Genomic DNA, 17,193 nt, shown 5'->3' on the forward strand with positions numbered 1-17,193 from the left:
GCCTCCTCTCTCTCTCTCTCTCTCTCTCTCTCTCTCTCTCTCTCTCTTTCTCTCTCTCTCCCCATCTCTCAAATAAATAAATAAAATCCTTAAAAAAATAAAGTCCCATGGAGAAGTAAGTATCTTCCTGTTTTTATTTATCATTCAACATAAAATACAGATTTTCGTGGAGTGTTTGGAGATTATAGTGCCTCCAATCCAATCTCATTTCACAAATGTAGATCCTTGGCATTTCTTTCATGAATATCCCAAATACAACTATTTCCCTCAGGTCATAAAATGTTTATTCTCTTTTGATCAGCTTGTCACCAGCATTTCGCTGAAAACTCATTTGTTATGATTCAGAAGTGTAATGCAGACCTGATGTACAGGATAGGGTGGGAAATAGAGTAGGGCAATTTTTGGAAATGATTTATAACACATCAGAGAAAGGAACATTATACAGAATTGTTAAAGCTAAATATCCATTCAACTTGGATACAGAGTTTTGTCCTTATCAGTTAGATTTATATTTTATAAAAAGTAAATTAGATTTATAGGCCATTTGCTTTTGATAAAGTCACTTTTATTCTTTACCAGTGTCTTAACCTCTAGAACTCTGCTTTTTATGGTGATGTATCAGAATGACTTGGAGAAAAATCTCAAAATTCATATTCTATTCCCTCCCCACTTTGGTATTGTCAGTACCTTCAAATGAGAAACCATTAGAAACACCCCTGAAATTGACTAAGATATCACTTATCTTCAAGCAAGACTGTACCATGGAGAACCATGGGGTTTCTTAGTGAGAGGGACTTTGAAAGATTCTATTATAGGACTTGAAGTTTGGTTGAGTGGTTTGGGGGAGAGTTCAGGGAAGCAGGGCTTCAGCCTAGATTGAAGGCTTTCAGAAAGCGGAGGTAAATCTATGAAAAGCGATCTCAATAAATCTGATCAACAAGGAGGGAGAGTGGTATGAAGATCAATCTGTAAATGGTAAAGAAGTACACTCATTTTGTCTCAGAGAGGAGATATTCAGTACTTTAGTGATGACATAGAGCCTTGTTTTTGTCTACGCTTAGACAAAATTTTGAAGTGGTTTTGCTTTGTCTCATTCATCATGGTCTCAGAGTAATTTTGTCTAGGGTTGGCATTCTGTGAGATTGTTTAGATGTAATAGACTATCATGACCTAGCTGTGAGTTGCCAGGCTGGCTTCTGAATGTCAAGGGCAGCCTGTTTGTCTTTCTTAATATCTACCCTCTGCTCTCCTCTGTAGCACAACTGTAATGGCTACTACCTTTTGGTGACATACTTACAAGTTTATATTACAAAATATTTTAAATGTACAGAAAAAGTGAAGATAATAGTATGGTAAACATCATGCATCCATCAGACAACTTAAGAAATAAAAGACTACACATAAAAGTATTTGAGTACCTCTCTGAAATCCTAATTTCTCCTGGAAGGGAAGTGTTATCTTGATTTTGATATTTATCATTCTCAAGTACAATGCATTTTGATTTAAAATATACATATGATATTTTGTGGTCTGCTTCCCTTCCAGGAATTATATAATATCTAACTTTAGTACACATTGTGGTCATTTTTTATTCTGGGGATGTTTTAAGCAGGCACTAAAGCATCAAACGACGTAAACATGAAACACCCTATACTTCACACTGGTCTCAGGACGTAATTTTATAGAAGTTCTGTTAAGCATTGTAAATGAATTTTAATCACCACATCAAGTACTTTGTGCACTTGGTTTTCAGTGCCCTACAGTGACTTTGATTCCAGGGACAATTTGTTGTTTTTACTTACCGAGATGTTGGGTGGATTTTTCTTCTTCCTTCCACAGGCTCCACTAAACATTTTGACACGAACAGAACTGCCTCACTTAGAAATTCACATTTTATGCATTAACAGACGATTTTAATTTCATGAAGCAGAGGTTTGGCTCCTACTTGCAAATAGCACTGAAGAAAGCAATATTGCCAAAAGAAGTGGCCTGGTATATTCAGAGATAAAGATATAGAATTAAATCCACGACTTTCATTACCTCTTACTTTACATTTCCTTAGAACAGAAGCATTAATTAAACCCCTCAGTGCCTTCCTCCTTGCCGGAGAACATTTACTCTCTGACAAGAATTGCCAACTGAGGGAATGTATGGCACATGAGACCCACCATTATAGACACACTCACTTGCCCGAGAGAAAAGCTGATGACTTCTGACAGATGGACAGACAAAAACAGAGCACAAGGAATGATTCCCATCTTTTCTTGCCCTTGCTGTCACACTGACTGTGGTGATGGGAGTTAGCGTCTTTTACATTACTTGAGGTTTCCAAAGACAAGCACACTTATGACTATATTACATCTCTTGTCACCCGGGGTTACTTGGCACATTTTATATAAAAGCAGGGAAATTGTCATGGTCTTGTGAGGTTTTTAATATCCATCCGCTTACATGGCAGGGACAGGAAGGAAATATCAGGTTTCTTAGTCTGTTTGGGCTTCTGGAGACAGAAATATCATAAACTGGTGGCTTGGAGACACAAGACATTGATTGATGTCTAGGGGGCTGGGAAATCCAAGATGGTGGCAAAGGTAGATTCTGAGTGTGGTGAGCACCTGCCCCCTGGTTCACGGACACCATCTTTTCACTGTGTCCTCCTGTGTACAGGGCACAAGCTAGCTCTCTGGGGTCTGTTTTACAAGAGTGCTAATTTCATTCCCGACCTGACTAGTCACCTCCCAAAGGCACCAGATCCTTATATACCATCACTTGTGCATTAGGATTTTGACATACGAATTTGGAGGGATACAAATATTCCAATCACAGCATCAGCTTCAGCTGAAGTCCTGAAAGTCTGGGATGGTAAGTCCACAGAGGCCCATATAAATTCATGGGCATGGCTGGAAGGGCCAGGGGAACAAGTACTCCAGGGTTTGAGGGAAGTGTTGGCGAAGCAAATGTCCCAAAGTCCTTCTCATCCCCTCCTGACCTTTACCTTCTCATTGCAGGGGAACACTTAAGAATCTGTCCTCAAGAATATACATGCTGCACCACAGAAATGGAAGACAAATTAAGCCAGCAAAGCAAACTAGAGTTTGAAAACCTCGTGGAAGAGACGAGCCATTTCGTACGCACCACTTTCGTGTCCAGGCACAAGAAATTTGATGGTAGGTGGGACAGTTTCTGCTGTCCTTTGGGGTGCTCTTCTGAGAATCTCAGTCTTCTGTGAAAAACACTTCTTTGAGCAAGAGCTTTTCTTTCCTTCTTAAACATTTATAACTTGGTCTATTTTTAGAAAAAGCATGCGCTTTCTTGACAATTTTTGTAGTTAATATCTGAGAAAAGCTGGAGTTAACAAAGAGCTGTTTTGAATGTGTGGTTTGCCTGGGAGATTTATTCTGAAAGATTTAGCTTAATTTTTCATGATTAGAGTGATTCTCATTCAGGTTTTGTCACATCATAACTTGTCTTAATTTTTCATCTGGGGATTTTCTTTAAAATAATTAAACGTCATTTAAAATTATTTGAAATATAACAATACTTTCAAGAAGACAGACTTGTTTTTAGTGCTAATGACACAGACTCCTTTATTTTAGAGTTTGCTCCTCCAATAATGTAGCCACATTTTACACTGCAGTGACAGTGCATTCTGCATCAGGTTTAAATCCTCTATTGATTTCCTGATTATAAGCTATCCAGTTCCTTTCCGTATTCTATTTGTTAAGTAAACATTTTGTAGGAGAAAGCACAAAGAGCGAAAGTAATTATTACTAGGATTTCCGCATTAAATTTTCCCATCAGAACTTCAGAAAAAAATATTCAAAAGCAATCTGATTTTTGTAAACTGAATTAATAAGGAGAGTGATAAAGTTAATATTCTTAGGTGGTTGTGTAGTCTTTAGCTCCCTAAGAAGTGAGTATACTTCCTGTGGCTCATTGTAAACCAGGTTTGCCAATTGTGGAGACCCTTCCTAGTACCCTGGTGATACTAAGTTGTCCTTGGCCTGTAGACCTGCCATCTTTTCCCTCATCCTCTCCAGTCAGTGCACAGCAAAGCCAATTTAGGAAAGGCTTGGCAAAATTTTGATTTCCCTTTGTCTTTTCTCTGTAGTAGGTAAAACGTTCTGCTCCATTGCTTCTTTAAACTATTATAATAACACCAATTTCTTTTAAACCAGGCCTCTGAGTTCTAAAAGGCAAGTCTACTCGGTAGTGTTTTCAGTTCTTAAGATGATGGGACATTCTCCATGTAAGTCAATGGGACTTCATCTTTTCTGCCAAGTGTCTCAACATCTGCCATTTCTTCCTCTGCCTCTTCCTCTGTGTTCAACTTTACATGTGGATGTGCCTGAAAATAATTCCTTATTTAGAAGTGATGCTGTGAATGTTGTTCCCTTGAATGAAACTAGGGAGTACTTCGTTGTTCACCTTGATTGACAGATTACAAATATGGTGACATTCAGGAGCCCCTGGAGGGGCTCTGTGTTTGAGGAACTATAATGTATCACTTCAGATGGAGGCAAATTGAGACACCTTGTTGTTTGTTACGGAAAGCTGGGAGAGTGATCTGGTGCTGCTGACTTTTACCTGTCTTTGGAAAATGATTCTAGTACCTTTATTAAGCTGTACTCCAAAACTGCAGTGAAATAATTCTAGGATAGCATTCATGGTACACACTGTATATTCATTCCTTTCAATACGAATTTCAAAGGTAGTTTTATGGGGACTTGATTTTTTTTTAATGTGTAAAGCTGTTCAAAAAGACTGAGCCAGATACTTGTATTCTCATATCAGTGACGTTTAATATCTTTTGATTTAGAACTCTTGATCTCATCTCCTTTGTCTTAATAGAGAAACTTCTCTCTATCTGTCTGTTTCTGGCTCTCTCTCCAGATGTGTTTTAAATTATTTTAATGTACTTAAGGGTATTATGTCAATCGGTTTGACAGGACATTGATTTTTGCTAAGATTAGATCTGACATGGGTAGTGATAAATTCTTTTACTAATAGTGCATCATACTGCATTTGGATGGGAAAGAAGTTAAAAATTTTTTTTTTAAGGAAAGCTTTCAGCCAGCCTTATTTTTTTTTCTTTCTTTTTTTTTTTTTTTTCAGCCTTATTTTTGAAAATCAAAATGTGATCCTGGTGAGCCTAGCTTTTGAAGAGCTCAGTGTTAAAAATATATATATATATATGTAAATTTAAAAGTCACTATTATAACTTTCACTGTTAAGGCAATTTCATGAAGGTCAGCTGCACAGTTGTATGACTTATCTTCTTATCCCATGAAGGTGATCCTGCTAAGTCACCTTTCAGGAACAAGGATGCATTCATGTGGGCCACTTTCCATTTTTCTCCCTTAGCTTTAAAACAAAACAAAACAAAACAAAACAAAACACTTTCTCATTGATGAGTATCAGTTGGTATGAGCACAGAAGATCTATCTAGGATCAGTGTGGAATGTTACCCTCTGAGTTTTATTTTCCCAGATAAAATCATTGGTGCTCTGTAGGACTGAGTTTATTTTTAGTAGCTTCCTTTCCGTGAGTCATTTTGCATTCTTGCTGGGGTCTGTTGGTCCAAAGTGCCCATTTTACTTTTCTGACTCTGGTCCCACTTTCTCAGAGATCTTGACTTGTCATCTGGATTTTGCATGTTTTTATTGGCTACATACACACACACACACACACACACACACACACACACATATATTTGGGAACAGTTCTTAAACTCTGATTAACTACCTGTAATATAGTTTTGTGAATTTATTGCACTGATGCCAGACCTTGTGGTATATCTGTCCCTGAATAAGTGTTGTTTCCCCCTTCAATATCACTGTAAACAATGGCACCCCTTGTAGTGTATGTTTGATTTATTTTATTTTTTTATTTTTAAAACATTTTATTTATTTATTCATAAGAGACACACACAGAAAGAAAGAGAGAGAGAGAGAGAGAGAGAGAGAGAGAGAGAGAGAGGCAGAAACACAGGCAGAGGGAGAAGCAGACTCCATGCAGGGAGCCTGATGTGGGACTCGATCCTGGGTCTCCAGGATCACACCCTGGGCTGAAGGCAGGTGCTATAGTTGTTGCTTTCCTTATTATATTAGAAATGTTTTGATTCCATTTAGATTTTCATTTTTTTAAAGATTTTATTTATTCATGAGAGATATGGAGAGAGAGAGGCAGAGACACAGGCAGAGGGAGAAGCAGGCTCCATGCAGGGAGCCCGATGTGGGACTCGATCCCGGGACCCCAGGATAATGCCCTGAGCTGAAGGCAGACGCTCAACTGCTGAGCCACCCAGGCGCCCCTAGATTTTCATTTTATGGCAGAGGTGACTCTTAAAATTTGAAATTGCAAAAAAACTTAACATAACATTCTGTTTATTGCCATATTCTTTCTCAGTTTTTATTAATGTCTTTGGTAATATTTAGAAGAAACACTATATAAAGTTATCACTATTCACTGGGTGCTTAAATCTGAATGACTATGAATTTCTTCCCCACCTTTCCTAAATGGATAAGCTTTGCTTCATATTCCTGTTAGCCATAAGTTTGTAGCTGATAGGCAATACATTGAAAAAAGTATATAATGTCAATTGCAGACATTCTCGTCTTTGGCAGAGAATTTTCTTATAATTGAGTAGCTTTCTATTTCTTTTTAAACATAGGATTGAAATGTTATGATGAAGATATGTAAAGTAGAAATTTATATTCTTCGTGCTGGTACTTTTCAAGGGTCTCACAACATTTTGGTTAGTTGTTGTTGTTTTTTTCTCCTTTCTCTGGCCAAATCTCTACCTCTGGTGTGCATTATACAGCTCTGCAAGCCCATCACGCTGCTGGCCTGAGCCTGTCCTGCAAAGATCTCCTCAGAACTATATAGGGTCGACCTCAATCTCCTCTGTAGCCAAACCCAAGACTTTCTATCACAATGCAGGGGTTACATTATGAAGACCATCCAGGTAAAACTGGCAGAAAGATCACAGCATTACTCCTTTAGTTCTTATTGTCTCACCTCTGGCAAACATCCAGATAGCCAGAATAAGCAAATCACATAAAATATTTTTTTAAAGATTTTGTTTATTTATTCATGAGAGACACAGAGAGAAAGAGAGAGAGAGAGGCAGAGACACAGGCAGAAGGAGAAACAGGCTCCATGCAGGGAGCCCGACGGGACTCGATCCAGGGTCTCCAGGATCAGGCCCTGGGCTGAAGGTGGCGCTAAACCGCTGAGCCATCCGGGCTGCCCCACATAAAATATTTTTAAAAAGGAGGGACATCTTTGTGCATCCACTCATTTCCCTGGTATTTTTGTGTTTAGTGACTATCTGACCCGTCAATTTTGTGTCTAAATCTCAACTGTTTTCATGCTTCCAAATGGCTAATGTGTTAGGATTCTAGGAAAGTAGACAACAATCAAACATTCTGATGCTAGTAATAGTAATAATAGGCCCTGTTCTTCACCCTTGCCCAATGTTAACCTATTGACCAAAGTGAACCACAGTGCAGAGTCCCAGAGCCCTTCAGTGGGAGACTTATTGTTAAGCCTGGGCTAATCCCTCCAGAGGCCCTGCTCTTAGTCACCAGTATCGTCTAAACTCTCCAACTTCCCAGTCCTCCTATGCACTAAGATTTCATGAACAACAGCATCCACTCTTCTATCTTTTGCTCTTGTCCAGTCCCAGTTATTGTGGGAAGGATGGGATGGTGTCTTTGAAGACAAGTGAAATTGGATATTTTTTAATCTTTAAAAAAAAAAAATTATCCACCTAAATATAGTCTTGCCCCCAAGGGACCTGGGCCCCAGGCAGGGTAAATCACTTGCCAAGTTTCTACCAAGATGAATGAAATCAAGACTGTAGCCTAATACTCCTGAGTTACAGCAGTAAGTAATATATACCTATGTATAAATAGTAATATAATAGGAACTTGACATTTGCTTGAAATCCTAAGTAACTTTTTATTTGTTTTGAGTGGATGCTGGCTTAGAATTATTGATATTCCTTTAACAAAGCAATGGTGATATTGGTGGGTAAAGAATCTAGCCACATTTTTTGGAAAAGGCAGGAATAGTATTCAATCAGAAGTTGACTCTCAATTAAAGGGGAATGAGCGTTTGGTGCAAAAATGTTATTGAATCAGTCAAGCCATGTTATATATTATCTCACAAAGACCTGGTAACTTCTGTCTTAATATGGGCACTAGCACCCTATTCTCTAGGAATGTGTATGAAATATGTATTAACAGAGACAGGAAAATTTAGTTGAAGGGATGTTTTATTTTGCTTATTTTTTTTCCTTCAGATTTATTTGAGCTGAAATTTATTCACATTTGAAGCTCAATATACCGTTTTTTATTTGTTTATTCTTCTTGGTCTTACTATTTTACTTTCCTTTCTGGTTTTTATTTATGCAATTTAATGATATACATTTGTCCGGAGATTTTGGCAGCAAGTACATTTTGAAAAAAAAAAAAAAAAGTTGAGCAGTAATTTCCATCCTTCTGAAGAACTTATTCTATAGTAACACTCTTAGAATTCTCATTTTACTGAATGTGGAAATAATTTATACACAGCGACATAATATTTTTACGCTGCAAATCTGCTTGTGTTTTCTTTTTAGATATCATTTCTCATCTATCTACTGTGGAGATGACAATAACGTAATGATATCTGTAAAATATGGTCTAATTTTCCCAGAGAAAACACTTACTTGAAAAGGAAAAACTGCTAAGTAGTTTTCCATATGTTAGTAGAATCTTCTATATTTCCTGTCACATGGGTGGTGTGTGTCTTTGTGTCTGTAAACGTGTGTATGTGTGTGTGTGTGTGATTTCAATTTGGAAACATTTATTCAGAACCTTCTATATAGAAGATACTTAACCAAGTATGTAGTAGATAAAAGATGACTAATAATGGCAAAAGTATGTTCACAATCTGTTATGAAATTTACCTTACCTTGTTGGGGAGACATAAGTATAAAACCAACAGTAAAGAAGGTAGGATTGACTTTATCATATGGTAGAAGTCCAGAAAGGAGGGAATAAAGGAGGGAGACAGAAGGGAGGGAATAAAGTGTTTCATTTAGTGGCATCAGAGAAGACTTTGGGAAAGGGGAACAGACAGGACCTGTAAAGAATGACTTGATTCTATCAGTTAGAGATGGGGCAGGAGGAGACCAAGGCCCCAGATAATTTGTGTGCAATGTTCATAATGTCCTTGGGACATGTTGTAAACATATTTACTACTGATATTTCACAATACTGTTCATTTACTGACATTTAGTGTACATCTATTTTTTTAAGATTTTATTTTTCATAAGAGACACAGAGAGAGAGAGGCAGAGACATAGGCAGAGAGAGAAGCAGGCTCCCTGCAGGGAGCCCCATGTGGGACTCAATTCCAGGACCCTGGGATCTTGACCTGAGCTGGAGGGAGACTCTCAACCACTGAGCCACCTAGATCCCCTAGTGTTCATTTATTATGTAGATATTTGTAGAAACTTTCCAGTCCTGCCTCCGTCTTCTATTGTTTTGTAAGAAGCAGCAAAAAAAAATTGCAAGGCATAAACAAGAAGCATTTATCTTTCCTCAGTGCATCTTTGGATTGTCTAGGGTTTGGTTGTCCTGGTCTGTGCCCTGTTCAGATTGCATATAAACTAGGATTTGGTCTACTCTTTTCTAGGTTTCACTGTTCTTTTGGAGGCAGAAGTCTATCTTGGTGATTTTCTTCTCATCATGGAGTTTAGACACTAAGGTTTATAAATGGAGGCACGATGCCCCTTATTGCCTAAACTAGGATTGGCACACTCTCTTCCCAGGTTCTGTTGACCAAAGCTAATCTCCTGGTCATTCCCAACATCAGTGGAGAAAGGAGTATATGACTTCATGGACGTGAAGGTGGGGGAAGGAGTGAATATTAATTTCTACATCCTAACTACTGCAGTTATCAACTCCTACCATTCTTTTTTTTTTCCCTCCTACCATTCTTGAAACAATATTTTATGTTCCACATTGGATGGCTTGTTCATTGTTGTTTTGATAGAGTCTGTAGGAATTCAAGAGAGATACACATTTTCTAAATAAAGCACACAAACATACCCGCTATACCACTACCTTCCATATCATAGCACACTAACAAATGCACACATAAGCACACACATACACGCACACACATACCACTTCCATGTTATTCGAGAATAAATAGGAGTGATATTTCTGTTTATTTTTAAAAATATTTTATTTATTTATTCACGAGGAGAAAAGATTGAGAGACATAGGCAGAGAGGGAGAAGCAGGCTCCTTGGAGGGAGCCCAGTGTGGAACTCAATCCTGGACCCCAGGATCACACCCTGAGTCGAAGGTAAATACTCAACTGCTGAGCCACCTAGGCATCCTGATATTTCTGTTTCTTATGCTATCAGTACCCTTGTCCACTGTACGGAATAACAAGCTAACAATAATCGATTAGGGTTATTATATTAATTATCTTACAAAGTAATTAGCTGAGCACCTCCTTTAGTTTTGCTAGGCTACCACCTCAATGACATGTATTCTATCTGAAGGACACACCTCTGGAAATCACATTGTGCTGAATTGGGTTTTAGAAATTAGAAATAGTCATACTATCACTGGAAAGTAATCTGACAATTTTCCCAAAGGGCAGACTTTCCAAAAATAAGAATGAGCTAACCAGGGATTTCAACTGCGGCAGGAGTAGTGAACGGATTTACAAATCACAAGTGCCTTGCTTTTGCACAATGTAGGAATAGATGGTCCATGGTAGGGGTCCTTTAAATGCAATGTATGAAGAACCCAGATCGTTGTACAAGTGAAATTTGTCTTCCTTTTCTTCCTCCCCTCCCTGCCTCCCCTCTTTCCTTCCTTCCTTCCTTCCTTCCTTCCTTCCTTCCTTCCTTCCTTCCTTCCTTCCTTCCTTCCTTCCTTCCTCCTCCTCCCTCCCTCCTCCTCCCTCCCTCCCTCCCTCCCTCCCTCCCTTCATTCTTTTTTCTTTTTTCCTCTGTGGACAGATCATTCAAAACTAATGAAGCACACTACTGATTTACAGCTTCATGTCCTCTGTGATGGACTACCAATCTTTTTCTAATTCTTAGACCCCTACCACACACCTCAAAGTAACTTAAACACATTATGCTCCCAGTGTAGTTGTAATATTATCATCTTATTATCACCAATTCCCTTGCATGGTGGCTTTGCTGAGCAGCTGTTTCACAGACAAGCCAATTTCTTTTAAGTATTGCTCTATCAGATGCTGAAACCAGCCCTACCAGAAGGGTTCTTGGTCATGAATGTTAATGAGCAGACAAGTGTCTGCTCCCTGACAGGGGCTCACTAATCCTTTGAGTAAGTATGGATAAATTACAGGAGAAATTTTATTTCACTTAAATTGATCTGCCACTGAATAGAGAAAACTGATTTTCTTATTTTAATGAAAATCAAGAAAAATATTTGATGGTGGTGTAAATTGGAGCTCAGTGGAAACATTTTTGTCTTCAAACCTGAGAACACTTAGCTCAATGTAGATTGGTTTAAATGCATGGTGGGTGTAACGATAACGGAAAATTCATTATCTCTAGTTAGGGGTGATGTGCAGTGGGAAACAGTATGAGTCACTCACTTTAACTGGGATTTCATATCAAGACTCTTGACTTTCCATCATGATAGGGAATTGGAATAAAAGTGTGCTTTCTTCCTCTGCTGAGACAACATGGTTTCCCTTTTTCAGACAAATAACATGGTGAAGGCATAAGAAGCATATATATGCTTTGAGAGTTCTAAGATTTAAAAGAAAGTGATTCAGGTAAACATCTGAAATGACACCCCTTGTCCTGAAGGGAATCCTTGAGGGGGGTATATTGAAGGAATAAGCTGGGCAAGGAGGTGATAATGGTTGAAGTCAGTCAAGTAGTCCCTGAGGGTTTATTAGAACATTCTCGGTTCTGTATGGTTTCTATATTTCTATAATAAAAAAGTTTTTTAACGTAACTGACTTGAGTATAAACAGGATGGACGATTTTTAGTTTGTGAATTCATTCTAGATACACAACAATGTCAGCAGATACTGTCACTCTCGTGTCTTGTGTATTTAATAATAGTAAGTTACACAGAACGTACCATTTTCAAATTGTGAAGGTGAACAGAATTTACAGGGATTTTATTTTAGCTCAGATTGAGGTTATTTAGTTTCTGCTTTTCCACCCAGCATTTTCTTCTTGGTTAGCTAGAAAGGGCATCTCTGGTTTATCCACGTGAACAAACTAATTAAAAATCCTTATAAGGTGTGATTCAAAATGTTGAACTCTTGTTTAGGAGATACATGGACACCATGATAAGCAGACTGTTCAAACACAAAATTTGGCAAGATTCAGAAGAAAATGTGAAAGGGATATTATAAGTGCATTATAAATAACATTTCTGTATTGCTCAGTAGTTATCCAGTGATTTTTTCATTAAATGACAACACCTACGTGAGCTTGGCATTTTAGAAAATTAAAAGGAAAAGACAGCTTGCCTAAGCAATTAATTCCATAGAGTTCCAAGTATTCCACTGGACAGGAAGAGAATATTGAGGTAGTGTTGAGGTAGAGTCAGGAACCAGCTCAGACTGCAGAGTTCACGGCACTCTGAGAAATTTTTAGAAATTACTAAATGCAGCTTCTGAACCTTCCATTTATTATTCTTGCAAAAGGTTTGTTAAATTCATCAAATGGACAAATGCTATTTTGGCAATGACTGTATATAGTAGTACATGATCTTCATGCTGTTTCCTCCTTACCTAGTGGTTTAATTGAATCCAAACAACTTGGAAATGAAAAGCAAACTTTGAACTAAGATAACAGGGAATTGGGTCTCTGAGGCCTTGCCATGTCTTTCTCCACATATTTTTTCATTTCTGAAGATTTCTCTGCATATTTTCTCCTCTTCGAGGAACCTTGCCATGGTCATTATAGGCTTTGGTTCCCCCAACCCTACTGTCTCGTTCTCAGTCCTTATGTAATTGACACCTGCTCATTTTTACTTATTTAGGGATCTTTTAAAAAATACAATTGATTGCCTATTCCCTGTTGAAGTCTGAGCTCTCTCAGTATAGGGATCAGGTCTCCTATTTCTGTTTTATCTTCCTCTGCTTGACTTAATAGTGAGCATATGTAATAATACTGTGGTGTTGTCTGACTGTGGCCATGGCCTACACAGACCCAAGGGCACAGATTGGTCACATGAATTACTTAGGTTTCAGTAATAAATACGACAGATGAAAATGGGAAGCTTTGCATTCTAGTTATCTATTAACTCTTAGGGTCTATAAACCTGGAGGTCATATTTGATTTCAGCAGCATTTATTCTAGCAGATTTAATGGAACTAATTTTAGATTCCCAGAGCTAAGATTGTCTTTATTTCAGAGTGCAAGTGGAAATCCTTAGTTCAAAAAGCAGGATGTGTGTGTGTTCTTCTCTGTCACACACTTAGACGTTGGCAGAGAGGAACACACGCATCCTGCTTTTTGAGTTGTGCATGCGGTTTGTGCTCCTGCATGAATAAGGAGAGGTTCAGAGGCAGGTGAGCCATCTAGAGGACCAGTTAATGGATAGGTTCTTGGGTTCACATTGGAAATTTTGATTCTTTAGTCTGGATAGGACTCAGAATATTTAGCATTCAGCATCTGAAACAGGTAGTCTTGCAGTAACCTGGTGTAAGTGGAACTGAGAGTTCAATTATCAGAACATAGAATAAGGCACAGAAATATGACATAGGTTTTTAAATCTTTACTCTATCACATTAAATAATGGGGCCAGTTCAAGGTCTGGCAATAAAAGGTCCCCACTGTGTTAAACAGGATTTAAGTACCTATTGCTCATCAAACAATGTGTTCTGTACATTAAGCAAGCCTCTTTTCTCCTCTCTGATTTTGACAATGAGTTTTGCTCAAGATCCAGAATTCATCTGATCTTTTGCAGATCAAAATTCTACTTCATTTGAATGTTTAAAATTTTTGTGAACTACAAAATTTTCATTTTTCTCTTTAATTTTTTAGTTCACAGGATCTAACAGATATTAATTTGTAACAATCTAGAAAATACTTTTTAATTTCTTCACGTCTTTGTTATTTTTGTTATTTTTTGCTTGGATGATGTTTTTGAAGCCAAGTAACCTTTTTTTTTTTTTAAGATTTTATTTATTTATTCATGAGAGACAGAGAGAGAGAGAGAGAGAGAGAGAGAGAGAGAGAGAGAGAGGCAGAGACACAGGCAGAGGGAGAAGCAGGCCCCATGCAGGGAGCCCGATGTGGGACTCGATCCTGAGCCACTGGGGCTGCCCCAAGTAGCCTTTTTAAATAGTATTTTTAGTAGTATTTTCTGATTCTAAATTAACACATGCGTTTTATAGAAAACTTGAATAACTTAACTTTGAAGTTTAAAAGATTTCAAGTTTCTTTAAATTTATGCCTACTGAGGGGGGAAAAAAAACCCTGATATGTCAGGACACTAAGGTAAAATTGTAAGAATAACCAGCTGTAATAATAACCAGAAACTATGGTCTCTCATTAAAATTTATTCAAATAACTTCTGAAAAATAAAAGAAATTGGAACTTTTAATTTCTGTGTTTGATAGTTTATAACTATGAAATTAAAAGTAGAACCCGGGGGATCCCTGGGTGGCTTGGTGGTTTGGCGCCTGCCTTTGGCCCAGGGCACGATCCTGGAGTCCTGGGATCGAGTCCCATGTTGGGCTCCTTGCATGGAGCCTGCTTCTCCCTCTGCCTCTCTCTCTGTGTTTCTCATGAATGAATAAATAAAATCTTTAAAAAAAAAAAAAAAAAGTAGAACCCAGTCCCTGTAAGAGGGAGGGGATTTTCTATTTTCTGGGGGTTGTATTTCCCCCACACTTCGTAACATTTTGTCAGTAATTTTGCACCACTTTTACTGTGATTGAGTTGCTAGTCTTGATTTAGAGTGCAGGTAGGAGCCCTTTCAAATTATGACAACATACTGCTAAAGATTTATATGATGCAATAAATCATGATTTATATTAAAGAATAGGTTGAAGGAATCCTTAAAATTAATCCTCCTACAAACAGGTTTATGGAAAATAGAGAATTAAGGAAAAACAACATGAACATTTTTAATGCCCTTCTTAAAAAAATAGTTCACAGTTCTACTGAGTTGGCCCAGTTATCATGAGGTCAGCCAGACTTAGTCTCAATCTCTTCATTGTGCCCAAAATCATGTTAGGAAGAGAAATGGCTTCTAAGGTAATGGTCAGGCCTGGAGCATTCCAAGTTCCCCTACAAACTGAGGACTAGCCCTCAGGTACAACCTGCTGTCAGTTTCAAGGTCTAGCTTGTCCAGTGCATAAAACTCAATTGTATTCTGCAGCTGAAGAAGCTCTGGAGCCTATTTTAATTAATATTAGTATCGAATATTTTCAAATTGCTAAATACATTCCCAGAAGCTATAGGCACTTTTTAAAAAACAGTCTTTAAGGTTTTTTTTTTTTCTTGGCTGCTTCTAAATCAGAAATCTCTCTCTCTCTCTCTCTCTCTCTCTCTCTCTCTCTCTTTCATGTAGATTCTGGGTGCCTAATACAGTCTATAAATTTTCTTCATTCACTCATTCATTCCCCATACTTGGGGAAAGGTCTACTTTGCTCAGGATCTTAGGCCAAGTTCTATTCAAAACAAACAGACAAACAAGCCAGGTCTACAGTTCAGGCCTTGCTGTCGACAGCTAGGTTTCAAATGCAGAATTTAGTTTATTGACAAAGTGACCTAGGAAATCTCTTGAACTCTTTGGTCTTCATGTTTTCTCTTTTCAAAATGAGCATAGTAATTGTAGTTTTGAAAATATACATAAGGAGCCCAACAAGTGTCTGACAGAAAGCGAGTATTTAATTTATGATGGTTCTCTCCTGCTCTTCATCCTTCTCATTGTGTGCTCCCATTTTTGTCCCTAAGGAGCTGACAGTCCCACAGAGCCACTGAGACTAAGCGGCATAAATAACTATAAGTGTGGTTGGTGCCATGAGTGAAAATACAGATAAAATATTATAAGGGAATGAAGTTATTTCATGATGAGAGGACCATGAATGACTTTGTGAAAAGACAGAATGAAGAAGGAATTGGACATCGATCTGGAAGGATATGGAAATGTGGCTGAAAGGCATGGAGGTGGGGAATAGAGAGAACCTGTCCCCACGGGGATGGTTCTACTTGTGGAATGAAGGATGTGTGAATAAAAGAGGAGTAGAAGGAATAGTGACATCCTTGAGGATGCTAAAAGTAGAAAACTCAGCCTGCTCTCTGAAAATCAGTGGGTGCTCTTATGTCTTTTCATTTAAATAATTGAATTGACTGTTGATTTTGAAGTTATGGAGGCAAAAGTTAAAATCCCTGTTGAACAACAACTGACAAAGATTACTCTGTGGGATTGGTTTGGTTTAATTGATGGTCACAGCAGGCACATGGATTAGAGAACAAAATGCAGTCCATTGATTCCTTATTTTCTTTAGTGTGTGTATCTGTATAGTATTTTTAAATAGTAAACTTCCTAGTCCTCTCTGACCATAAGACTCCTATATGGTCTATGCACGAGAATTCTTTAAGGACTGCTAAATGTTATTTCCATGATGATTTGTGAGGAATGGTATGTTTGGGCATAGACTTCTCTTATGCTTTCTACTTCTCAGGTTCCTCACTACAATGAATATGTATTATAATCACAACAACTGTTAGATGGTTCATCTGATTCTGAAAATGAACATTAATTTGATACCACTTTTGGGACCCTGCTGTGTACCCATACCTCCACATGTGAAATTAGTCATCTTGCTGAAATTTTCTCATGATTATATCTGGTCCCAAATTCAAAATCAGATTTGTATTTGAAATTGTTAAACACTATGTTATATTTTACCAAATGTTCAATTCCTCTTTCAAACATCTTGCATAAAGATTCCCCCAATAAAATCACATGCAGATATGTAGGGCAAGGACCCTGCTGTAAATATTTCAGTCAACAACAGCATGGACATACAACTGATGATAATTTCCCACTTCATGTAATGAATTTTTTCAGTAATAGTTTAGTACACAACTGACTTAGTATGTAGATCATTGGGGATGGGTGAATACAGACATTTTAATGTACTCAGAGTCTTTGTGTCATTGAAAAT

General features: G+C 37.8%; 1 protein-coding gene across 1 annotated transcript in view; it reads left to right on the plus strand.

The window, feature by feature from the left end:
- Positions 1-17,193, plus strand: part of GPC6 (glypican 6) — a 1,081,755-nt gene that overhangs the window by 278,735 nt on the left and 785,827 nt on the right. The window contains exon 2 of the mRNA XM_055335919.1: positions 3,009-3,167. Within this exon, the coding sequence (XP_055191894.1) occupies positions 3,009-3,167 (159 nt within the window). The remainder of the gene's footprint in view (positions 1-3,008; positions 3,168-17,193) is intronic.

Source organism: Nyctereutes procyonoides, unplaced genomic scaffold (genome assembly GCF_905146905.1).
Source record: "Nyctereutes procyonoides isolate TBG_1078 unplaced genomic scaffold, NYPRO_anot_genome, whole genome shotgun sequence".
Taxonomy (NCBI): domain Eukaryota; kingdom Metazoa; phylum Chordata; class Mammalia; order Carnivora; family Canidae; genus Nyctereutes; species Nyctereutes procyonoides.